This window comes from Aulonocara sp. 'chitande type north' Nkhata Bay, linkage group LG23 (genome assembly GCF_057382095.1).
Source record: "Aulonocara sp. 'chitande type north' Nkhata Bay isolate Kocher_YH1m ecotype deep benthic linkage group LG23, A_spYH_male_GT1.1, whole genome shotgun sequence".
In the NCBI taxonomy this organism is placed as follows: Eukaryota; Metazoa; Chordata; class Actinopteri; order Cichliformes; family Cichlidae; genus Aulonocara; species Aulonocara sp. 'chitande type north' Nkhata Bay.
In genome coordinates, this window is record NC_141365.1 from 42,595,788 (window position 1) to 42,622,630 (window position 26,843).

At 41.4% G+C, this 26,843-nt stretch overlaps 1 protein-coding gene across 3 annotated transcripts; it reads right to left on the reverse strand.

Moving 5' to 3' along the window:
- On the reverse strand, positions 1-26,567 carry LOC147302517 (DNA-binding protein SATB2-like). Of its 3 annotated transcripts, XM_086283310.1 has the most exons (13): positions 26,379-26,567; positions 24,912-24,971; positions 18,000-18,245; positions 15,547-15,732; positions 11,223-11,349; positions 10,249-10,372; positions 9,194-9,296; positions 6,549-6,599; positions 5,789-6,309; positions 5,483-5,695; positions 5,159-5,311; positions 3,260-3,451; positions 1-1,804 (listed from the first exon to the last, which is right to left on the reverse strand). In XM_086283310.1, exons 3-13 carry the CDS (start codon positions 18,232-18,234, stop codon positions 1,166-1,168), a joined length of 2,544 nt encoding a protein of 847 aa, XP_086139436.1. In that variant the 5' UTR covers positions 18,235-18,245; positions 24,912-24,971; positions 26,379-26,567; the 3' UTR covers positions 1-1,165. The 3 variants fall into 3 exon arrangements, with proteins under 3 accessions (XP_086139436.1, XP_086139434.1, XP_086139435.1); XM_086283308.1 differs by lacking the exon at positions 24,912-24,971; XM_086283309.1 differs by lacking the exon at positions 26,379-26,567 and having other exon boundaries at positions 24,912-25,286.
- Between the last annotated feature and the right edge of the window lie 276 nt (positions 26,568-26,843).

Below are 26,843 nucleotides of genomic sequence, written 5' to 3' on the forward strand. Positions count from 1 at the left end.
GTGGTTGCATCCCAGTTTAATGGCAGATTCACTTTTGCAGGTGGATCACCAACATTTACATCATAACGTACATAAATGTCCCAAAAAAAAAAAGAAAGAAAAAAAGAAAAACAGTTATTTTCCTTTTCAGCCAAAGAAAAAGTTGAATGTTGAGTGTGTAACAGTCCAAAGGTCCTCTTGGCATGTTTTAGTCCCATTTACAAAGACATCTGTAGTCATTGCAAAGAAAAGAAAATGTAATTACAACAATAATACTTAGATTTAAGTAAATACAAAGCTGGTAATAAATAGTAAAAGGAGCAAAGTGTGAACTGGCTTTTTTTGAGTTTCACATACAGACAAGTCAATGCAGGGATCTCCAAAATAATTTTAAGGACAACACAAAAAAATTATATCTAGAAGGAAAAAAAAAAAAAAATCAGAAAATAAGAGGTTATAGTATTTTTTCCCTGCATGCTTGTATTTCTAAAAGGCGAATGCAGTTCAGTGCCGTTTATCCTTGGTCCCTATATAAGTGCATGAAACCTGAACCTGAAGGCATGTAAGAGTTTGCTCCTCTGACCTGCTGTAAGCCTCTATCCCTGCAGTTATGTATTTCTGGGGTTGGATTTAAGAGGGGCAACATGCACTCAATCACTTTATACAAACCATATATGCACCTTTTATCAAAACAGTACAGCAAATACAAAATTTATTGCATTTTATCGACAGCAGACAAAGAAGATGCACATTCTTTGCTAAAACTGTTGGAAATGTACTTGGAGAGCTAGTAAGAGGGCTGTGTTTTAAATGCAGTCTAAGATGTAGAAGGCTTGAGCGTTTTTCTTTTTTATCCTGTCAAAAAGTGGAAAACGACTCAAAGAATTAAATAAATCTGATTTTCAAAGACGTGTTGTCCTATGGAGCCTTTTCCCCAACATCAAAACAAAAACCATGGCATAACTGAAATGCATTTTCTCTCAGTGGCACTGAGCGTTGTCCCAAACACTGTTTTATAAACCAAAAACACTGGCTCTGAAGGTAGGTGGACTCACTTTTCAGTCAAACCATCCATAAATACTTTTCCCAAGTTTTTCAGATATTAGAGAGCTCTGATCATCAGCTCTATTAAAGGTGATGACAAAATTGTGTTTATTCACAGGCTGTCTGTGTGTGGTCGCTGCTGTTATCTCTGTTGCTCTCCAGACTGGGGGCTGTCCGCGCTGCTGTAAGGGGACAGAGAGGAAGCTACTGGCCCTGAAGCTTTTGCATCATCCCCTTCCTCCTTCTCAACCTCCATTTCCACCTCACCTTCTCCTCCCACATCTCCTCCTTCTGTTCTGAACACCTCCACTGATCCTCTCCCGTCCTCGCTTGACTCCTCAGACGGGGAGAGAGCCTCTTCCCCTCCTCTGCCCTCGATTGTGCAGACGCCTCCCTCACTGGGACTGGAGCTCTCCCTGTCATCCTCCCCAGCGGTAGGCTCTCTGGCCTGGCTGTGGTGCTTAACGTTGTAGCGCTGGTTCTGGAAGAACTTGATGATTGTGTGTTTGGGCAGGTCTAGCTGGGCTGACAGGGTGTGGATCGCTTCCTGGTCCGGGTAAAGTCCCACATCGCCAATGAAGCTCTGAAGGATTCCCAGGGCCTCCAGAGAAATCCTTGTCCGTGACCGGGCCTTCTTTGTTCCTCCACCTCCGAGGCCAGGGCTCACCCCGCGCTGAGGCCCATCATCTGAGCTTTGCAGCGCTGGCGGGGGGATGGGCTGGGGTTCATCATGAATTGGGGATGGAGCCATTAGCGGTGGCAGGGGCTGCCTGTGGAGGGTCTGTTTAGAAAATAAAAAAGGTTGAGTCACAGCATTTAGAAGATTTGTGTCGCCTAATCTGCAATAGGCGAGAATAAAATAGAAAAGAAAAAAAAAAAACAAGACAATGGATCCGTCTCACCTTATTTAACAGAAATGTTTGCCTTTTCTTGATTTTCCATATCCGTTCATTTAAAACTATGCCAAAAATATACATTTAAAAAGCCGATTCAAGGGCAGCTCACCTCGGTCTGAGGCAGCTTAACACAAAGTTGACACTGTATGAAGTTAATAAGTGGCCCTTGAGTCATGATTTCTTTAATTTACTGTTAAATGTTATCACTTAAACTTTTTAAAACTTCCTCGGTGTCCTGTTTTTTGTTGTTTTTTGTTTTGCTTTGTGTCACTGAAGATGTTAGATGTGAAAGACAGGAGAAACATATTTCAGCACTTAAAACACTTTCATCATTCCCTTTAGACATGTTTCTTATATGTAAAGCTACAAATATACTGCCTTTTGATGATTTGTGTAGGGGGCATATTTGCTTTGCCATCCATGCTGAAAAAGGTTGCACATATTTGTCCATAAATAACTAAATCTCTTAAACTCTCAAGCTTTGAAACATCAAAATCTATTACACACTACGGTTTGCTCTGTCGCAGTCTATTTGAAGATTACTCATTCTGTGTTCTCACACTCCTCATCGCCACGGGAGTAAGCGAACTGTTCGGCTCATATTTCAGCTCGTGCCCCTCTGCAGACTCAAAGAAAATGTACTACAAGCGGAAGTGCGATCAACCGGCTTCCATCACCCGCCAACATGCACGCTAAACTCCCAAATTCATCACACAAACAAGCACGCTACTAGAGCTTATTAACAGGGTGGGGAGGCCTGCACACCCAAACACAGGAATCCAACACCATAAATCTGTGGTCCATCAAAATTAAAGGACCTAAATAAAGATAATGGCAATTCCTTTTTCTCTGCTTCAATAATTACAGGCTATGTTCTGAATAATATTGAGGTTAGGGCTAGACTGGAGAGCATTTTGGTTTTTGGGAGAGGGTGGGATGGAGGAGTGTTTAGCAGGAAATGTGTGGGCTGGTCATTTACCACTTCTATTTTCAATGACTTATGGGACACAAACATGACAAAGAGGAGGGCTGCTAAGAGGAGCAGGTGGTGGGATCAGACAGACGGAGGAGACAGAGGAAACTTTTTGACACAGCACAGCAAACGCTCATGCTGCTTTTCCCATTTTCTCACTCGTAAAAACACTTTGATTTGTGTCTTTTCTTACACATGGCTGCGCTGTGGTTGCGAGTGGCTGACTATTTTTAAATATCAGATTTTCACGCGTTTCTTTTGCTCCTCGGATTTTTAACCACATTTACCACTTCAGTGAAACACAAAACAAACTTTCCGATTCATCCTAGCGGTGCCAAACTCCGACCACTGACTGCATGTTTGTTACCTGCGGCTCTGAGATGTGCAGGACGGTGTGCAGCCTGTCGCTGTGCTGCTGTCTCGACTCTTCTTCATACACCTGATCTCGGTCGACTTGTGACAACGCCAGGAACCTCCTGATGGTACACAGGTTCTCCCACAATGTGCGGTTCTCAGGGCTTGGGCTCTCTTTCCATCTTAGCAGCTCACATAGCCAACCCTGAAGGAAGAAGAGAGGTTAGCTGTGTCTTTACTATCAAACAAATTAATGCAGCGCCCACTTGTTTGCAGGTGTAACTCAAAAGGAAAGCATTAAAACTACTCTAGCCTCGTGTACTGAGCATTTTCCAGACTGAGATCTGGAGGGTTTACCAAGGAATACTGGTGGTGGTGGACACCTGATTAAAGGGTGTTTACAGCAATTACAATGAAAGAAAAATAATTACTAACATGCTTCAGCAATTTGCAAAATCAATGGGGAAATAAATAAAGAATCTTTTAAATGTAACCACCTACACAAAAATGCTAAAAAGTAAGTGAACTACTTGAATTACAATGCAAATAAAACCCCAAACAAACTTTATATAGAGGAGCTTAGTTAAAGCTAGTTTACAACTTTCCAAAACTGAAGGCAGGTAGGTTTAATGATTTCCCTGTGAAGAAAATGCTCTGTTATGGCATGTAGGTGACTAATATGACATTTTAGGGCTACACACCAGGTGACTGTAACATTCGTTCTCATTTAGGAAGCAAAATGATTTCAGTCGCAAAGTGTCTGTACTTATATCCACCATACCTGAACCAAAGCTTAACGTATACATATCTATAAACCACTGTAGACACATATACACTGAATATATACTGCCAAGTCCTTATGTATATACAGTAAGCATCTATCCATCCCTTCTTTATCCCATAATTTATCGCAGCATGTTTGCGCTTTTTCATCATTGTACATATAAATATAAACGTACTATACAAGCTGCTTTTTCCCTATTGTTTGTTCTGTCACATACACTGAGACCCTGCATGTGCACATACTTGGTGAATTAAAGCCGAGTCACTTTTTCTTCAATTTTACACATTTATTTATATTAATTTATACATGTGCGAACACGAGTGAATCAAAGTTTGTCCCAAAGAGTCGAAGGAAAAACCAGAAGGAAAGTCTGATATGAGTGGGGCCTGCAAATGAGTGCGCGCATGTGTGTGTGTGAAGATTGCATTATCTCTGCTAGGCTGACCCAGGATCTGCCACCAGCTGTTGTTTATACACAGCCTTCAGCCTGGAAATTAATGGTAATAATGTGATCATCCCTCCATCATCTTGTCTGTCTTCTCCTCCATCTTGCATCCTTCTGTTCGTCCTGTGTTCTCATCCTTTAGCGTTTCAGATTTAGTTTTTAAGCATCTCTCAGCGAGTCTCACACACCCAAACACACCAACTCGGTATTCATAATAAATGTAGTCTGTTGTCAGAAGATATTTAAACTGGTTTTAAAACCATAGCGTCCTCCCTCTCCCTCCCTCCTTCCCCGTCTCCCCCTTCAGAAGCAGACTATGCTTTGATCTCGCCCTCGATCGCCCGCATTGTTTATCTGAGGATGGAGTCATGATGGTATGCCACAAGTGGGTAATCAGATACCGCACACGCCCTCGCACAAACACACAGTCACACACGTCTACACTACACCCTCATCAGCTCCTTCAAACATTATCAACTCAGAAATTTTTACTCATGTTGAGACATTTTTATCTCAGGTTTGCACGTGTAACCCTCTATGTACATGCAAGTTTAGGCAGCCCACGTACAGCCCACACCCGTTCAGGCTAAGTTCACAGCAGCGGGCTGTGATTACAGGTTCAGATTTGAGTATAATTCAGTTGTGAAAATCAAAGACTCAAAACAACAAAAACAAGGACTGACCTGACTTTTATTAGCAGCCACCTTAGCGAACAGAGCCTGGGAGACCTTCGCCCTCTTCATCTCCTGCTGGATCTCCTCATAGATCCCTGATGTGATGTTTACCAGCGAGTCCAGCTTTATCTGCAGCTCCGGGCCGGGCATGCTGCATTTTGTCTACACAAGACCAAGAAACACAATCTGATGTCAATGAAAAATAAAGATATGTTGTAGTGAGTGACATAAGCTAGACTATAAGAGTGTAAGATTTTTCAAGTTTTAGTTGAAAAGAAATCTGCTAGCGCTTTATTTCATGTGCAGAGCTCGTATTTAAATGTGTGCATGTACCTGTGCGTGTCTGTGTGTGTTGGCACTGGAGATGTGGTTGGTGGAGTGGTTGTGGTTAGTGTTGGTACTCCTCTCCCTCTCCTCCAGGTAGATCCGGTCTCGCTCGCTCTCAGGCAGGTTAAGGAAGTTTTGCATGGCTTTCAGGTTGACCAGCAGAGACTGAGAGGCAGAGCGAGGATCCTCCTCCTTACGGAGGATTTCTGACAGCAAGCCCTGCAGACGCACACATTTAAATAGTCATTCTTAGATTCTATGGAATGAAGTCTTTTATTATCGTCTCCACATTTGCCTTAATTCCACGTTTACCTGTGTGCGGTTAAAGGCCACACGGGCAAACACGGCCTGGGAAACGCTGGCCCTCTTCAGCTCATTCCTGACCTGCTGGTAAATGTCGGAGGAGACTTCGGCCCCGGAGTTGAGGCTGGGCTCAGAAACAGCCCCGGAGATCTTGCAGCTCCGTGAGATAGGAGGATGGTTGAGGAACTGCTGGTTGACTCCCTGTGGGTGCTGGTGGGCAAGCAGGCGGCTAACAGCCAGCTGCTGGTTGATGAGGTGGGCCATCGCGAGCTGTTGACGTACAAGTTGAGGGGGGAGTTGGGGAGGCAGGAGCCCGCTGTGGCCCAGGAGAGGTGGAGCCTGTGGACGAAGTGGAGGACTGGGGTGATTCTGTCCACTAGGGTGAGGCAGGCCGTGAGGCTGGGTTGAGGTCTGAGTGTCCCCGAGGCCACTCTTAAGGGAATGAACTCCGGACCCACCCAAATGGGTGGGAGAGGGCAAGAGAGAGGGAGGACGATGGCTGAGGATGCTCAGGTCCAAATCCCGCTCCACTACGTCAACACACATATACAATATTGTGTTAATATATCTGGATTGAACATCCTGGTGTGGGGTTAAAGGTTAATATTTCTTAGACTGCTGGTATTCAGTTTGAAGTTTCAGACAAATCTCACACAGAAAACATGCAAAAACTCTGAGACGTTTCTTATTAGCGAGCATCATATGCAATGTAAGTGTCAGAAGTATTTAATTTTCATTCCACTAAAAACACATTAGACGATGGGCGTACCTTTTATATCCGACTTCTCCTGTGACGACCACATCTTTTCAATGTATTCACCTACAAAGAAAATGAAAGCGAGAGGACCAAGACTGTTAGCAGTTTCTTCTGCATACATGATTACCCACGTAGTTCAATGATGCTTTACTTATAAAAATGATCTACACTGCATCCAGTCCATTAACGGTTACTTCATGTTTCTCATCCCACTCTGACATCAGACAGTGTGAGCAAAAGTTAAATGGCTCAGGTTTTATCCAAGCCTCAGTAGTGACAGTAGAGGAGCTTGTGAGAGATCCTACAGGGATCCTTCCAGGAGTTCTTACAGCAGCGGTTCTCAAATTAGGTCATGGCACCCCCAGAGGTCCAGGACCCGGAGTCAAGAATACCACAAAACTTTGCTCCAAGTCACAAAACTGCACTGTATCATTTCAAAGTATGAAAATCTCAACTATAATTCTAGTCTTCGGGGGACGATCTGATCACAACCTCGGCTGAAGTATGGTCTTATTTTCACTTACTGTCTCCATATTCACCAGATAAGATTATCAAATAAGTGAAGAATGTTTCCTCTGAACTCTTTTCTTTCTCTTCCCCTGGATTTTAACAGCCTCTCCACGTAAGTCTGCTTCTTGTTAGGCTTCCACTCCGGTTTGGCTGTGTGTCGCATTTTTGGTTATTAAGGGAATAAAAAGTTGCAGCAAGGTTTGGCAGGGCATCAGATTTTTACCTTGTGTGTGTGTGTAATAAGTATTATTCCTGTGTTTTGTTGGTGTGTGTTGGTGTGTGTGTGAGTTGGGGGGGGGGGGGGGGGGGGGGGGGGGGCGGGGGAGGGGAGGTTACTGCTGTTTTCCATTAGGAGTTAAGAGCATTTAGTTTTGTCATGTGTATTAAGGGTGACATTAATGTGAACCATGTGTGACAGTTCCTTCCTACTGAGAGCTGTCACTGACAGACGTCTCATGCAGCAGATTAGACACACAGAGGCTGGCACACGTGCTCAGACACATACAGGGGGTGGACAGAAGAATGGAAAAGCTTCATTAGAAAGGATCACAAAACGAAGGCATTAAGGCAGGTGAGTCATATTAACTTGAGATGTAACTAGCAATAAGTGTCAGTTCCTTCTTTTTTTTAAAAAGTGTCTGACAGTTTTTACCTTTATGAGTTTTCAAAGCAGCAGAAAGCAAATAAAGTATAAACAGCCGAACAGCTGGTGGCTGAGGTTCAGGAGAGTTGTTCAAAAAACTGTAAAAGTTTTTAACAAGGCAGGAGGGGGACACTTAACCGGGAGGTTACCAAAAGCCACACACCTAGACTCAAAATATAATCACTACATTGCAGCAACACCTGGCAGTGAGGACCAGAACTGTACATACACACAAGGATCCGGCACTCAAAAAACCCATGTGTGGCCACATTTCTGCTCACTGCTGCGTAAAAAATATCATTTTAGTCACCAGCTTTCCTTTAAAAAAAACCAAACAAAAAGATTGCAAGATGACCTCATTATCGTGTTCGTCATTTTTACTTGTTGTGGCAGGAAAAGCATGTGTGGAATCAACCCGGGAAAACAAACATCAGCTATTCTGATTTAACCTCTGGGGGAAACACCTTCATACTCACACCTAAAACCTGCTCTAATGTTAATGGTCAACAAAACTCTCCTGTTATTTGGGTTTCTATTAAATTCTATCGTATTTTATTAAATATATAGACTGTTACAATAACCAAAGCTCATATTAAAGATGGCTACATTTTCAAATAACGCAACCAATAAAATGCAGAGATAGTTCCTATAAGGTACAGGTGTAGTTTCCACTTTTGAAACTATCCTTATTTATATTTTTATTAAAGATAATTAAGGATATTTTCAACTCTGAGAGTCGAGGAACGAAAACAGAATTAACCGTTAAAGTTTAAATGACATGAAACTATGTCTGTTTCAGTCCGTTAACAACATCATTAGTTACATTTCTTTGAGACAAAAGTGTTCACTGTGGAAAATTACCACCCAGAGATTTTCACATCATACAAAGTGGTTCCCTGACAAACTGTTATAATATTGATCCTATAGCCAAAGACACACGTAATGAGCTTCTTTACCACGGAGCAGGAAAAACACTAAGGTGACCTTTTTAAAAATCACACCAGCCTTTATCTTGTCTTAAACGTTGCTCCACTTTAAAACAACAGCGTTAGTAAAACCAGGGGAATCATTTGGTAAATCATAAAGCCAATTTACAACCGTAATGTCATTATTCATTTTTAAAAAGAATAATTAGGGACAAATTCATTCCTGCTTCAAACTGTAGCATTTCAGCCAGGGCCTTAGAAAGCATTCAGTTGTCATAATCTAAGTGAGGGCACACAAGCTGCAGCTAATTAACTACATTGTGGTCCCATTAGACTTTGCATGCTGTTGTCTCTGACAGCCAACAAATATATGCAACACTGTTCCATAATCAGAAAAATACTGACGAGTCTCCCACTGAGCACCTTCACTTTAGCACTTTAGGGCAGGAATATCTGTGCCCAGCTTGAGGCTAGTTTGCAGATATAGCTTGCTTAACAATGAAAGAAAGAAAAAAAGGAAACTGACTGCCTTAATTACACTCAGTTACCTGATAATGTGAGTAAGGCTTCAGAGTTACCTTTGATGCGTTTGTATCTCTTGTACCAGCGCCCAAACTCCTGGCACTTGGAGGTGGAGACGTTGGCATAGTAGGAACTGTTGACGATTGCTGAGATCATACTCTGACACAGAGACAATTTGACAAAATACATTAGTCATTCATGGGGTTAGCCAAAATTTTTGAACCATTAAGCAACAGCTTTGTCTTTCAGACTGATTAAAAATCTCAAGTCTCCGCAAATGACCAACAACTGGCCACTTATACCGAGCAAGAGATGCAAAAACGCCAGCAAAAGCTCAACATGGGAAACGCTGAGGATTAAAAGTCACATGAGTCAAGCTGCAAATGCACACCACCCACACACTTCCCCTAATCACTAATTACATCATGACTAAGTCTTATGTATAAATCACAAGTCGAAATGACACACTCTCGACTCTAATGACTGCAGGGTGTGTGTGAGCAGGATAATTGAGGTGTGCGTGTTTGCATCCTTTCCCATGGGATGGTACCAATATTTGTGTGTGTGTGTGTGTGTGTGTGTGTGTGTGTGTGTGTGTGTGTGTGTGTGCGCGACTCAGATTACACATTGCACTAAGCGTGTGGTGAACTGATGATGAAACCATGTGCTTAGAGACAAATACATCTTGGCTATCAATAAGCGTGTGACAAAAAGGGCAAAAAAAAAAAGGCAAAAGAAGGAATTTAAACTTTGTCCTTGTGTTCAGTTCATCACAACACATCATAAAGAAAATCTGAATATCAAGCAACCTGCAGGAACATCTAAATATGTCCTGCATGTGCTGATTATAGCTCACATTTGTGGCTTATGGGTGCTAAAACCTGAAGTATAAAGCATTTATTATCTGGGACTTAGCAAACTAATTCTTTTGAATGTTCTGTTTACACCATCTAATGTGAGTAATATGCAGTGACTGAATGGATTACCTAAAAATCATAAAAACATTCAGCTTATTCAGAGAAAGAGCGACTCGAGTCTGATTTGGACCCATGACGCAGTGAAACTGCTGCTGAGCTTGAACTCTGCCTGGACAGAGTTATGAAGCAGTTACCTGGGAGAGAGGACACTCCTTTGCCAGAGCGCTCTGGTTGGTCTCTCTAAGCAGCTCTTTGAGGGCGTTTCTCACGGTGGCGTGGGTCCACTGGTCTGATGGCAGCTCCTCCAGCCGGGCAAAGCTACATGGAAATGACAAAACTTTTCTGTTCACTCTTTCAAGAGCAGTGCTGATTACAGAAAGAAACAAACAGGAATCTGATGTAATCCAAGCATTTAGAAGACAAGACTAGTTTTGACCCTTGTTTTCTGCAGTCACTGGTTGTAAGAGGCTTTCCTCTTGTATTTTGCCCATTCCAAAGTAATCTCTTGTATAAATTATACCTGCTGCACATATATGATGAATAACGTAATGCATTAAAATGTATATAGTGCATTCTAATGCTTAGAATATGATTCTATTCAAGTGTATTTATTCTGTAACTCTTAAAAGTCGCCACTATAATGAGTGGATAAGTAAAACTGTACTTTTGGGCTCCCAGTGAAACCGGAGCTGCTGGCCTGTGTGCACAGTGTATACATATGGTCATCTCCATATGTCCACCAAGCACACGCAGCAGATACACACACTGCAGTTCTGTTACTGCAAAGTGCCCCAAAACTCTGCAAAATGAAATTAGATGAACAAAATCAAGTCAGCTGGTGTGCCTGGTACTTATTTTGGATAGCTCAGTAGGTAGAGTGGTGGCCCCATGATCGGAAGGTCGGGGGTTCGATTCCCCTGAACAGCTACCCTGAGGTACCCCTGAGCAAGGTACCGTCCCTACACACTGCTCCCCAGGCGCCCAATGGCTGCCCACTGCTTCACTGAGTGAATGGGTTAAATGCAGAGAGCGATTTTCCCCACGGGGACCAATAAAGTACACTTTCTTCTTCTTCTTTCTTCTTTTGAGGGGATGCTTCACCATGGATGCAAAAAAAAAAAAAAAAAAGCTGGATTCCTATTTACAATCTGCAATACACAATGCTGACCTGTGCAGTAGGATCCGCAGTGTGACCATGTGGTAAACATCCAGCAGCATGTCCGCTACCGTGGCCTCCGGAGCATCTGTTAGGTAGTGGATGGGCATCGGCTTCCACCGGCCCACTTTAATGATCCCTGATGACACACACACAGACCAATCACTGTTTAAAAGTTACCATGTTAAACTGTTTTGTTCCCGTCAATATATTAAAAACAGCTCAATCTGTTTGTGCTTTTTGACCTGTTGGTTAAACTCGTGGTGAATCTTTGAGCATCATGATGATTTGAACATTCCCCTGGCCTTCATACGGCCGTGACTGGAAGTGCAAATCTAAACAGACCTAATCACATTAGGATCTTCTAAATCAAACACAGACCCTGTCTAGTCTTAGCCTGCCAGCCTCAGTTGTGTGTGTGTGTGTGTTGCATGAGGATGCTGGTGATAGGGGCAAAGAACAAAGTGTGTTCTCTTTGGCCTCCACAGTTGATTAATGAGAGGAGAAATGTAAAATCAGCTCAACATTAGGTCTGGAGCTGAGAATGGGCGCGCTGTTTTGATGTTCATGCTCCAAATAAACACTGTGAGGTCATTGCTCTCTTGTCTAACAGAATATCTTCTGATAACTGGCAGTTTTTACGTTTCCTAGATCTGCCACGTCTTTAAAACTATTGATACCTTCACATGTGGTCAACTACTCACTGAGATGCTACTTTAACCTTTTAAAACTCTCACTTGAAGTGAATAAAGCTTAAATTACTGCTGACAGGCAGATGTTTGGGCTTTATCCTTGTACCAATCTGCAGTCTTCCCTAGTTCCCAAACAATACCTCATATCAGTGTATCTGTCTACATGTCAGGCGCAGAGTAAGATTTTGCACTACATATTTTGGAAGAGGGCTCGACTTCCTCCACACAGACCCAAAAACAAATCTTTTTTTTGTTGTTAGAGCAAAAGGATGTTTATCAGAGATTTAGCTTAAATATTAAACACAATTTCCTGTCATCTTTTCATATGACTCTGCAAGCTCTAAAAGATGAGTACTGGATTCTTGATGGACGTCACGTCATACACTATTGAACATACCTGCATGCACACCAGTGCATTTCTCCCTGCATTTTTTCCGCACAGACACACATCACAGTACTGTATCCAACAAAATCACAACTTTATAGGTGGGATAAGATTACGAATACAGACATTTTTTGACAATGCAACAACAAGATAACACAAAAATGGTAACTAACTGAAGATGACTAACAGACTGATGACCAAAAAGCAGCACACATGTAATACAACAAAAGGCCGTTTTAGTCATTTTCATCTAATTATCAAGCAAGGAAAAGTTTTATGGAGAAAAAAAATAGACACCTAAAGGAGCTACGTGTTCCACAAGGAGCAATTTGGGAGATTCAGAGGTACCGTAAAATTTTATTTTAAGCATTTTAAAAATAAGTGGGTACCGACATAATCTATGTTAAGTGCAGTTTCCTTTTTAAAATAAAGTTTGGGTTGTTTAAAGGGATCCACTAGTGGTTTAAACACCTTAAAAATAGTCATTTTTCAGTTTGTAATATCAGTGAATGTTTCCAAAAACTTGACCTTAAGTTAAATTTAGTTGGACTATTTCTCAGCAGTGCACCTAAGCCCACGTTACAACCCGAGCCTTAACCATATATTCCAAATAAGAAATAGCTGCTTTTTAATTAGCCATAATGTGCAAGTTAATTAAAGAAAAAAAAAGCCCTGTGCCATTCAGTGAAGAGTTTAAAAATACTCATCCAGTCAAAGTTATGCAAGATGCAATTCAATCGCAGAAGAGACTCTGTATAATTTTGGTCGTGACCACACTCGGGGGAAAAATGCATGACTCCAGCCAAAAATTATTTATTTGAAAAGAAAAGGCTTATTTCTCAGAACAAAACCTAGCTATTTGGGACAGGCGAGGGGGGTCGTAGGGCGTCGGCCACATGGTTAGAGTACCCTGTGTTTATGGGACACACCAGGAATTTCAAACTGCCCAGCTCTGTGAGAGTGAGTGCGTCTCTCTCTCTGTGTGTGAATGCAGTTGAACTGGATGCTGCTTGCTCTCCTGTTTTGATCTCTGAATTCTGGTGCTCGTCTGGGGTTTTCAGACATAGATTTATTGTTCAGTTTAACCGCCACGCAGCCAGGTGGGTGTAGTGAATCACTGAAAATACTTTCTTGGTAAATACCGCTCCTGTGACTGTCCCTGAGTTTTGCGACATCAGTACTCACTGTACCGATGTGGAAAACCCCCACTCAGTAATATTTCATTCAGCTGCTGCTGGATTAATTACTCAAATAACTAACAGGGCGGTAATAATGAGTAAGGCATGAGCCTTCCCATCAGCGTGTAATAACAGAGAAGTTTACAAACGCATGTTTCTCACATCTGAAGAGGCTTCAAGTTATTCAACATCCGATCATGTTTTTTAATTTGTATTTAAAAGATCTGGCATGACTACAGTTTGGCTTTGTTTTCACCGCTCTGCTGTCCGGGTGGCATTTAAGGGGAAGTTAAAGCCCTGAAGATGCTCACAGTAGATCCCCTCGTGTCTTGGATGTTCTTAGAGGAGCAGTAAGTCTTTCAGATTTAGAGGCGTCAGTTTTATGTGGATAAACTTTACTGATTTTAAATTGTAAGTCAGGGCTGCAGTTTGCCTGCTATTCGTTGTCATGTCATCTGTGAGATTTCTTAAATATATATAGTGGCAAATTGCAAAAAACTGTCACCTAAAGGTGTTTTATATCGTAAGGTAATGACCCTACAATAATAGAAAACAATAATAGCAAACCCCAACAACCTATGAGCAAGTACTTGGAGACAGTGAGAAGGAAGAAGCCTCCAGCAGAACCAGGCTGAGGGAGCAGCAGCCATGTGCAGTGATTGGTTGTGGGTGAGAGGAGACAGACAGAACAAAATAACTATGGATTAAATTTAGCTCCCTAAACTGACAGGTTTAGGGAAAGCAGGTTAAAGCAAGTTTAGGGAGAAATGTCTAAAGACATTTAGAAAGGCATTTTATAAACCCAGGTATGACCTTAACCCTCTCAGGCTCAAATTAAACTTTTTGTTGCTAATGCACAACCAAGTCCTGCAGTGGTACTTCTGAGTAAAAAAAACTCATAAAGTATGTATGTGGGGTAATCAGGTTGTTAGTTTTTAACTGTTGCAAATCTGCAACGCCTGCCTTGAGAGGGTTAAATTTGAACACCTGTCTGCACCTCTGGATCACTTCTAGTGCAACTGCAACTTTTAGATTATTCCCGGGAAATATCCCAGTCAGCTTGACTTTGAGGCTACGTCCACACGTACACGGGTATTTTTGAAAACGGAGATTTTCCGTTTTCGTTTTAAAAAATAATCCCGTCCACACGTAAACGCAGAAATGAAGGAAAACGCTGCTAGGAACATGCCAAAGCAACAGGTGGCGATATATTCCTGACCGTGTAGAAATGTTGGCCAATCAGAAGTCTAGAAGCCTCGGTGGGAAATCGTAAACAAAGATGGGGCATAGAAGTAGAACCGAGTCGTATGTGTGGAGGGACAGTAACTGTGTGTATATGTAAGCATTTAAACACTGCAGAGAGTAAAATTAACAGTAACAGTATTGTAGAAATTCATTTCACCGAAACAATAACGTGGCGCACAGTGTATGTAAATGCAAAAACTGAGTTTTCGAAAATATCCACCTTTTGCAGGCGTTTTTAGAAATCTCCGTTTTCAGTGACCGTAAACGCCGTTTACGTGTGGACAAAAGGTGCAAACGTATAGAAAAATCTGCGTTTTCAAAAATACCAACCAGTACCAGTACGTGTGGACGTTGCCTGAGATTGTGAATCAAGTTTTCTACTCCAACATCTTGAGGGATCCGAGGGTGAACATTTGGTACAAACCACCTGAACTGTGACACACGAGACTGTTTGCAGTACCCACCATATAATTTTTGGCTACACCAACATTATCTGTGCACACCACCTGTCCTGCTTTACAGATTTGGCTCTCAGTGACTTCATCCTTAATCCAACAAATGAAAATCTAGTTGACGACTCACTGTTTCGAGGAGCCCCCGTACTCCTTGCAGACCAAGAAGCGGTCAGTATGGGACTTCCAGAGAAGACTAAAAATACTAGCAGTGTCAGGAGATGTGCCCAAATAGACAGGGCAATGAGCCAAATTTAAAAATCAGTTATGTTTCATTTTCAAGGACAGAGTTAAGTTTAAATGTCCTTCATAGTGAGTAACATCTGAATCATCTGAAAACCACATGAATTTACCTTTTCAGACCTACCCACACTCACTGCTTACCTCGTGCCTGCACAGCTGAGTTATGCGAGTATCCAAGAGCAACCAGTGCCGTCTCTACCAGCTGTGTGAACAGGACATCTTTACGAACCAACACAAACTCGGCGTGGCGGTCACTACGCCCCTCACAGTTGCCTGCCATTCCCATGTCTGCATGCTCCACCACACAGTAGACCGGGATCATCAAACCTGGCGCAACAAGACAGAGAGGGAGAAAGTTATAGCGCTAATGTGTAGCTCACCCACTTCCCAGGTCCTCGCATTTAATGGGAAATCGCAGGTCAGGCCTCACTAGCGTTTCACAGTGTTTCCCTCTACCCCACCTGTTAATGTGTTTTTATCTGAGGAGGGGAGAAGATTTCCATGATATGCATGACAAACAGAATATTACAAGATTCAGCACTTTACAGGTGAAAGGTAGAAAATAAATCTTTTCAGGATTTCCCATCCCGGGCCTTTCTGTTGCTGTGGGTCTAGCAGTTAAGGTGTGGGAGAGTTTACCCTTTCAGCAATTGCTCAAATGCTTGAGCACTCCCCTCTCCCACCCTCCCTCTTATCAATTAGGAGATATTCTTACTCTGTTAAATGGTGACAGAGAAAATGTCTTTTTTGCTGTAACACGATGTATCATTATAGTCAAGAAAACAACCGTTACTCGTCTTATAAAGGGTCTACAATTATTTGTATAATACGTAGATAACAAAAATAATACATTTTCAAACATGTTAAGTCCTCCCTGTTGGGCTAAGGATATGTGGACATATTTAAGATTTAATGCTACATTACTGACTGGAAATTCATCCCAGGGAGTAAAACAAACTTAATGTTATAAATTACTTTCTCCAGGGATTCCTCCAGAAGTTGAAGCTCACAGCCACAGTTCAACAAATTTGTCTGCTCAGTATTTAGTGCGTCAGCGCTGCTGCACTATAGCAGCTCGGTGGTCTCATTGTGTTACACTGGGCAGCTGCCAGTGTCAGTATAAGTCAGTGCAAGATTGTACAACTGTATTTGTGTTTGAACCACATATTAAAAGCCACAAGGGTTAAGACTTGTTTCCAGAACCGCTATTAAACTGCTGCATGTAGCGCTCAGGAGCGATGCCACGACTCTAGCGGTGAAAACGATTCCTATGCATCAGTCTGAACTTGTTATCGGATAAGTGCTTAGAGATCCTCAAAGCACAGAACCACTCACACCCATCCAGTCCACTCGTCTGTCCCACAGGAGCTGCTAATTAACAAGTCATCAATCCTTCTCCCCCAGTGTGCGGAGCAGTGACAGATCAGCCGGAGCCAAACCGCAGCAGCATCAGGCACGCTATCAGCCAATAACCAGACCGCTGAGTGGAAGGGTGGAGGGAGGTAACACAGCAGTGTGTGTGTGTTTGGGTGTGCGTGTATGTTCCGCTACAGTGTTTGTGTGATGATGCATGATGATGTTTTCAACTGCATGAGAGAATAATGGGCATCTATGACTGAGTGTTTTCTGTACCTTCTGCTCTGTAACACTATCCATGAGCCGACGTTGCACAAACTCTATAAAGCTCTTTACAATGTGTTTCTTTTCCTGCCAGCGGGAGAAACTTGGGTTCAGTCTCTTTCTCAAAGCCATGCCCGCGATTGTGATGTGATTAGCAGACAACCTGCTTTGCCACCAGAGCCATGGCTGTGTCTTTTAGCCATTATACCCAATCATTACAGCATACGAATGAACTAGAAAGTAGTATGCAGTGATAATTTTACTACATATATCCTCTTTGATTAAGGCTGGGACAGCCTCAGAACAAAGCAGTTTTTACACAGTATCAAGCCTGCTGGATGTTCATATGCTCAATACACTGATGTGGAGCGGAAAACACGCCGTAGACAAGATATCGTAAAGATTTAGACTGACATACATTTTTAAACAACCTCCTGTCAAAGGCTTTCATGCCGAGCTCACCTTCAAAAATGGACTCATTCATTTGTCACCTGTCCAGTTGCATGAAGTAAAAAATAAATAAAAATAATTAAACATGTATGATCACTAACCAAGCAGCAATACCAAATATTCTGATTTGAGGTTAATAAAATTGATGTAAATACATTTATAATAATGAAATGAATAAAACTGGAAGTGAGCACTTAAGAGATTCTTTATCTTCCCTTTACACTGCTGAATTTAATTTAAGGATAAAAGTCATTTTAAATGAGGCAGTTGTGGCAGGACTGCTGGGTGTCTTTGTCTGACCGTTTAGACCAAGTTGGCTCAAGTGTAGCATTTTACTGTGTGTTTATGGCATAGAGAGAATTTGGGGAGACTGATAGAACTTCCTTAGAGAATGCAATACAGAGTTGGAGCCACTAAATGTTTATTAACTCCTTTCACTGTCTGTTGACAGCTTTAAACACTAAAATGACTTTTATTATAACAAACATGTACACCTTTATCGAGCCATCCTGTTAACAACGCACCTCCAAGTGGTCTCAGCGGTGTGCAGTTCTGTCGGGTTCGTGGGTTTGTTGGGCTGCCATTGACCTCCATACGGCTCAGCTTGCACTGAAGACCACCGCTGGAAGTGGGACTTTCCCCTTTCTCCCCCATCTCCTCTGGGCTGGCGCTGTCCTGACGGCTGGGGCTCTCCGCTTCCCCCCCTGCGTTTCCACGCTGCTCCATCCTCTTGCAAACTCCAGGAGGAACACACAGCATAGCCTGTGAAGCTGGAAACACACAAGAGCTTTGCTTTAGCACAATTGAATCTACCGCGATTAATAACTACAACATGAATTAGTCAGTAACAGCTCTACAGCAGTGAGGCTGAAATTAATAACCTAGAGATAAGAGACACATGGGTGGATTATGAAATACAACAAGTCTTTGTATGAACTCACCAGTCTGGAGTTAGGTTAAAAAAAAAATACAAGAGAAGCTACTTTTGGCTGAACCCTTATTCACCAGCAGTCCCCACAGCAGGTAGTGCCACATGTTTGACTTTACTACACATCCTTCCTGACACAATCCCACAGGTATTTGTGCATCCTCCCAGGATCTAACCAGGGAGCTTTCATTTAGTAGGTGAATGCATAAACTACACCATGAGGAGGAAGAACCTCATCAAAAAACTGCAAATCACAGATCCTTGAAACAACGAGTCAGTAACAGTGATGTTATGGTAAATGGCCTGTATTTATATAGCGCTTTACTAGTCCCTAAGGACCCCAAAGCGCTTTACACATCCAGTCACCCACCCATTCACACATACATTCACACACTGGTGATGGCAAGCTACATTGTAGCCACAGCCACCCTGGGGCGCACTGACAGAGGCGAGGCTGCCGGACACTGGCGCCACCGGGCCCTCTGACCACCACCAGTAGGCAACGGGTGAAGTGTCTTGCCCAAGGACACAACGACCAAGACTGTCCAAGCCGGGGCTCGAACCAGCAACCTTCCGATTACAAGGCGAACTCCCAACTCTTGAGCCACGATCGCCCCGTTACAGTTACAGTAATTGTCCTCGACAGCTTCTCCTGAGAATTAGCCAAACTTTGCAGCCTTCAAAGAAAGTGGGCCAGCTTTCATTTTATTACACATTCAGGTGGTCCAGAGATCTACCATATGCAGAAATAGCTTGCACTGTCATCTTTTCCAGTGTTTTCTTCACGATGGAAAGAAAAACCCACAGCACTAAAATAAAAGAATCGTAAAAAACAAAAATAACACACGATATAGTTGATCTACAGCGTGCAGATCAACTATATCATCTTTCTTATTTTACCATTGTTGACAGTGTAGAGCCATTACAGACCGTTTCATCAACCACTCTGGCTTTGTTCCTTCCCTGCCCAGTCAATCCAGCTAACACATTTTTTTCTCTTATTTACACAGAAGTGAGGCAGGGACGACCACAACAGACTAAACACAGACCCGTTTATTATCCGCTGTTTAGGCTCACAGGAGTACACAACAGGTTATAATGAAAGACGTGAAGGTGCTTAAAGCACATATGAATACAGTGATAGTGCACACTGTATACTGTGGATGCAAATAAGCAGAACTGTACTTTATAAAAATAGTATGCTACGCAGTAGTAATTTTCAAATGCCTACATTTACTCTCTTCTTAACTTCAAATCGCTCGAGCCTCTTCTAAGCAACAACAAGAGCTTAAACTGCACACTGCTGCAGAACACATCACTATATGCTAATGAGGTCATCTTTTGCAATACTATGCGAATGTGCTTGACTTTTATTCCCGTCTTTTCAGTCTGCGTCTAAAAAACATCAAGATATTAAATAAATATTAAAATAAAAAAGTCTGTTTTGCTTTCATTAATATGCTAAAATATGCAGCCGCTTTCTCCAATATACAGTCCGATTAGCTTATTTACCTGGAGTTCCTGTGGTGCGACTATGACGTTCCTGTCACTCTGCTACCGGAGAGGATAAAATTATAGCAAATAATATTCAAGATGAGATGCCCACTTTTGCTTCGAGCTAGACCCAGTATCAACTGTTATGCGCACGATTAAATAACACGGACAGCATGTGAGACAACATGACAGGGAAGGACACGATAGAGGAAACCAGGAGAGGACGGAGTACATCACAGCACACAGCATGAAATCACAAGACGTGACACTGTGCGACCTAAGGGGAGGTTACAATACTATATAGTGTTTTATAACTGAGTGACAAGACGAGGTGAAGTTAACACAACAAAGGAAGTAACTGCTGTCGCACTTTACACATTTTTGTACAGATTTAAAAGAATTTGCATGTTTACCTTTGAGGGTGAACTGTTACGTTTGAACCAGGTGACCCGTTTCTACTACTTTTGATAAGCAAGTTAGATGAGTTTAACAACCGCAAGACATCAATGGGCTATCAATATACTCATGTACAACTTAGACTAAACGACAATTAACACACTTCCTGGCAATCACTTCAATAGACGGCACTGCAACTGGTCACATGAGATCATATCATAAGAAAGAAAGAAAGCGAAGAAGGCCCAAAGCAACACGATGATGTGACTGAAAGCACTTAAACTGCAAATCCGTCCTCATGGGTTCCTAATCTTGCACAAAGCATTCAAACAATTATTGCTGAGGCTCATTAAAAAAAAAGTGTGTACACTCTAGATTTATGGCACATGGTAACAAACAACTGATTGTTAACAAAGAAGAATGAGAAACATCCTGTTTACACATATTTCTGTATACTATAAAAAGGTTTATCTGCACTGTTGTGCTGTCAGAAACAACAGTCCTCTTATATTTACATTTGCTGAAGCTTCATGAGTAATAAGCTGAGAACCTGAATCCAACTTACGCCGTTAAATAGACTCGGCGCTGCTCAATTGTGCTCACAGCTTTGTATTTTTCCTCACGCTGTGTGGTTTTCAGTGGTATGGCCGTAAAGTCGGCAGTGACACGCGAGTCTGCGCCAAATGTGACACATTATTATAATAAAACTCACATGCAAAATTAATAGCTGCCATTAAAAGAGTTTGGCCAACACAAACGAGGAAAAAATAAATAAAAGAATCACAACGTATGGAGCACAATGAGGCCCCTCCACACTGGACCAGGAAACAGAAGAGAAAGTCCTGAATGTTTCAACGGTCCTGTAAACGGATTCCTCGTCTTTGCATTTGCTGAACTTCACTTGGGCAGGCGTCCTAGATCTATTAACATCAGCATCTCATTTCTATTGTCTGATGCCTTCTAAGGCTTCAAGTAGTACAACTATGTCTCTCTGTTCACATCATGTGAAATGACACATGCAAGTGTTCCTCGAGTGTTTCGACATCAAAAACGGCCAAACTTTCAGCTCTCACACGGGACAGTTTAAGCTTGGTTTTCTCCTGCCTTTTGATTTGATTCGATGTAAATAAAAAAGAAATACTCTGGTTTTGTTTAATATACATCCTCTCACAGCATGTTAACACTCAGCTGTCTGGTTCAGCTCCATCAAAAGTTTATACGTGCTCGCATGTCTGCAAGCAGAAGCTGCAAACACTGAGCGCAATCAGTTATTCTGGTTCATGCTTGGAGTCTGCCTGTGTAGCTGGTATATTGTAATGTAGTTATTGTAGCGTAGTATCTGCACATTTGAGCTGAAGGTCACGCTGTCACACACACTCACAGACAGTATAACACTGCCGTCAATGTGACAACACTGGAATACATTTTACATACAGTTATTCACACACTCACTAAAACACACAACACTACAGGATCTAGTAGGAGCTTGCACAAATGACCCCAGTGCAAGACCAAGCAGAAGCACCCTCCTCACACCTGGTCCTGGAAAGGCTCAGCTATGCTTGAGACACTCAGTGTTGAACTCAGGTTCTCATCGTGAACCCTGTGGAGAAAACCCAGACCGTGCTCTTTGCACCCGTGCTCTTTAGTGAGAATAGTCAAATGTCAGTCTAATAAACACAAAATAAAACCCTCACGCCTTAACTTCTCCGAACCAATTCTTCACAATCTTTATTTTTCCAGTACATCCAGTGTTACTCTACATTAGACCTTTTTTTAATGAATTCTGATTGTATTGCATGTAAACTTAAAACAACAAAGTGCTCTCTCTCCCTCTCAATTTGAGTTTGGTCTGCTTTTAATAAGCACATTTTTTTAATATTTGGGGTAATGGATTATAATCAGCCCCTTTCCCTCGTTCACATTTTCTCCACTAACCAGAGCAGCATTTAAGTCATTAATGAGGAGACATAAAATGTGGGAAGACAAAAGTAAGTGGCTTTGAGGTTTGAAAAAAAATGTAATGTGGACATGGAGGCATCACGGCGAAGCACACAGGATGTGAAAGGAATCAGTTTAGATTTAAACACAATTTTTAAGACTTTTTTGAATAATGTTTTGGTTTGCTATGCTTTTAAAACACTGCTATCTGATCAGCGCTGGCAGGAAGTAAAGAAATATTCTTTATATGCTGAAAACTATGCTCTCACTGTTTATTAACTTACCAAAAAAGCATTTTTCAAACTAGTAACTTGATACGACGCCACCATTTGACCCTACGTCATCCTGCTCTGCTACATGTGCTGCCACACAGCGCTCACAGTACTGTGAATTGTGTGAACACATTCTGCTGTATATGAGAAACCAGAAGCTCATAGTGATAAACATCGGCCATTCTAGTCATCAAACACAGTTACTGCAATGAATTCAATTATAAAGTGTCAGAAAATAGAATAAAAAGATACCTAACATTTATTTTCCCTGCAGATTTATTTTCTCTTGATGAACCCTTTACTTCAGCTCGCATTGTGACCCATAGACCATAGTTTATGCATTCGGGTTATGACTGGACTAATTTTTTCCTTCTATATTTTACACGTGTCAGAGTGTAAAATCGAGCAGTTCATCCAAAGAAAGCAAACCCCTTAACCTACCATGTATCCATATTGGATATAAGACCCTTGGAAAAATTGGCTCCATTGAACGTGAGGCAAAAAAGGAGGGGGACAGTTCCTAAATTCTTCATCGAATGCATATGTAAAAACAACTCTGGCCTCATGCTGTAATACCTGTTTGATTTTAAATGCAATGTGCCGGGATACAGATGTGTGTGGGTGCACGCCATGTGGCGAGGTCCAGCAATTTATTCAGTAAAGAATTGCTGTCAGTTGTTTAAAGATTCCTGGTGCAGGCCCAAAAAGACTCTTATTTTGAAGGTAAACTTTGATTATGGCCTATAAGTTTATAAGAAAAGCTCCATTTTAAATTTTACACCACATCAGTGTGGCTGAGAGGCCTTTATTGACTTAATCGATCACTTCTGTACATAAAGAATACGGCATATTCCAGCCCCACTGTGACTACACATTCTTGAGCTCGCTGTATGATTATGCTGAACCACGTGAATATATTTTAAAGACAGGCACCAACTAGAGTCTCACATATTTCAGAGCTGTAACTGAAACAGCATTTTACTACTCTGATGTTTTAAATTCATATCAAAAACAGAGGGGGTAAGATGTAGTTAGCTTTTGTACACTGCTTTTTGGAGTAAAGTGTCTTTTACTCACTCATACACACATTAAAACTACTTCAAGCAACACAGTCGGTGGGAGTACAGCTCAGAGACCACACACTCTCAGCACGCACTCTTTACTAGCGCACATGGAGGCCAAATGTACAGTCACACTCAGTAGCCTTCGACCGACAAATCATGTAGAAACACACGGAAAACCTCCAGCAGACTCTAATTTAGGGAGTGTGCGTAAAAGCAGAGCTTAAAGGGCCTTTAACTGCTTTTTAATGAATTAAACTGTGAATTCTAAGAGTAGGGGTACTGGATTGAAACCTGATGGCCCAGGAGATTAAAACCAAGCTGAGTTGTATTTAGCTGAAATGATTGGGGTCTGGTGACACCTAAATGTTTGTGGCGAGGGTCTTAACGACCTCAAGATGCTTTCGGGATCTATATTCTAAATATGTAGACAGACAAGAGTTAAAATCTGCATTTCCAATAATCTCATCATGTAAACACACCGCTTCAATCAGAAGATGAACTCTTGACCAGAGTAGTGTAATAATGCTATAGATTCAACGTAATTCATTGCAAGCACATTTAATACCTATAGCATGTGAGCCGTACAGGACGACAACTTGTGATTGTCCCACCAAGATAAACTAAACTATGAGGATTATGCAACTATGGTTAATAGTTATTAGCAGCAAAACCACATTAAAAAGAAAGTTTACATCTCACCAGGAGCCTCTAACATGGCTCAAACATATAGTTTCCAATCGCTGCTTGCTCACTTAGAGAATAAGGAACAGATCATACTAAGGGATGTTGTTCTTGGAGAAAAAAAAGAGATGAGAAGCTTTTTTAGAAAACCACACAGTGACTCTGTTCTGTAGAGGGGAAATGCTGGTCTGGAAGCTCTCAGTATTTGTATGTATCCCACTTAAATAAAAACCTCCTTTAAGTGGAAAATCATTTTCCCGTTAACACAAACTCCCTATTTAAAAACAACAACAACAACAAAAAACTTTTACTTTGCCTTTCTTCCTGTACAGTGACATTTTCACACTGAGGGCATTTTAGCCAATTATTTTTTAAAGTCCACTATCTAACACTTATACTAGCGAATACATATTATTATTAAATACTTTATAACACATTTCGTTCCCCACACGCCTTATTATTGCCATACTTAATATGACATATTTGCCTCTAAAAGCCTCCTGTCAGCTACTGTAGCTTGTTTCAGCAGAACCCCTCCTCTCTTCTCTCAAAATCTCCTAAATAACAGCTATTTATGAATAATTATTAATAAATTTGCAGTATTTTAAATACTGGCTAACTCATCATTAATTCGGCATACATATCCACATTATTACTTACTCTACTGTCGTCTGAAGTTACAACTTACACCCAGAGGAACAGCAGCAGCTATTAGCAGCTCTGAAAAGAAGAAGAAAAAAGCAGGTTTTTCTCTGGCCCTGTTGTGGCAGGAGGGCAAACACAGCTGCAGCTAATAAAATTAGGCTAATAATGGCTCCGTTTGATTCAGGTGTGCTAAATGAACCACTACTGACAATATACGCCAGTGAACACCGACAGAAACGGCGCTATTGTTAACGCTCAGCGGCACAGTGAATCAAACGGTGCTGGAGTTATTAATTTTATTAGCTGCAGCTGTGTTTAACCAAAGGCGCCTACGTGAAAGAGGTCAGCTAAACAAAAGGATATTAAAATAATTGACGGCTTGCCAAAGTGAAGAGAGGAATATTCGGTTTTTAGAGAAAAAGCATGTTCATTTAAGTTTTTGTTTTTAAATTCAAGAGAGGGCGTCTTTTGCCTGTTGGCAAAGGCCTCCGGCTAATACACGTGTTAATTAAGTGGGGCTTTAATTAAGCTAACCCTTTGCATTGACAGTGAGGGAGTGTTTGTGGTGTGGTTTATTAGTTTTTACCATTTTAAAATAATATGGAGGTCATAAAAGAAATATTTTATACCAAGAATAGGCCACTTTGTTTAAATGAATCAATGTTCATTTCTTTCCAGCTTTTCTTAGAAATCACTGACAGTCACCCATCATCTGTATTTAATAGTGGTGGGAAAATGCAAAGCTGCTTCAAACTTCAAAGCACAGAAAACTGAAGGAAGAATTATTAGAAGTTAGTGGTCCCAAAACTATTCAAAAAGGAAGGATGTGTCCAGCTTACAGAGGGATAGATAGAGGGTTTGGAGGTGAACTTCCTTCACACAAGTGTTTAGCAGTTATTATGGCACCATAAAAATAAACGAGTGTTATAAATAAACTGTTTAAAAAATAGTAAAACGCATCATAGACATGTATTTAATATGCAAAGCAAATGTGCCAAAGAGAAGGGGTGGTATTGATACATGATAAGAGAAACAACAATTTTCCAATGTGAGCCTAAAATACAGGATCAAAAACTAAAGCTGTTAAATAACTACATTAGGCTTAAAACTGTACTTTAAGTCTTCAGAATATTCCCCAAGTTAAAACCAATTAATATCTCCTTGTAACATGATTGTGAGGGATGTTAGTGTTTACTTTATTGTAATAACAATTGACAGTTTAAAGATAAACTACCATGACTTCTGTCAGCCTGGCACCTGCTTACTTACATATAAATATGTGAGTTTGGTGCTATATTGTCCTCAAGCATGAGTCAAAACTGCCATAAAACTTCAGTCTGTAAGCTCTTTGGGTTTAATATGTCATTAATAATTTGTAACAACTGCTTAACTTTTGGTAACATCTAAAAGCATCATTTCAACTTCTACCCATTTAAGCTTGCCAAAGTTTTATGTCTGCTTACTCGAATATGAATAACTCACTTTTCAAGAAGTCACTGTGTGCGCTTGGGAATAAACTCCATCCATTGGTGAAAACAAGTGAATCCAGCCTGAGAGAATAGGAATTTTCCACCGCTTTCCCTTCCTGGCGACAAATGGCACGACAGTGGACCGAGCAAGGAGATCTAAAGACAAGGAGTGATGAGGACAGACTGCTGCTGGCGGGCTGAGTAAAGAGCAGTAAAATGACACATGCAAAGAGAGTGAGAGAGAGGGGAGAGTGCAGGAGGCAGGGAGGGAAAGAATGGGGAGGGAGGAAGGTCTGGGAGGGAAACTCAGAGACAGAATGACATTAAATCAGAAAGAAAATACAGTAGTCACATTTATTACTGCCCCCAGATCACAGTTTTAGCCTCAATTAATGTAAAGCAAATACAAGTGCAAAGAAATGGACAAAGCTGTGCAGGTAAAATAAGCCAATTCTTTGTTCTCGAAAGCTGCAAACTA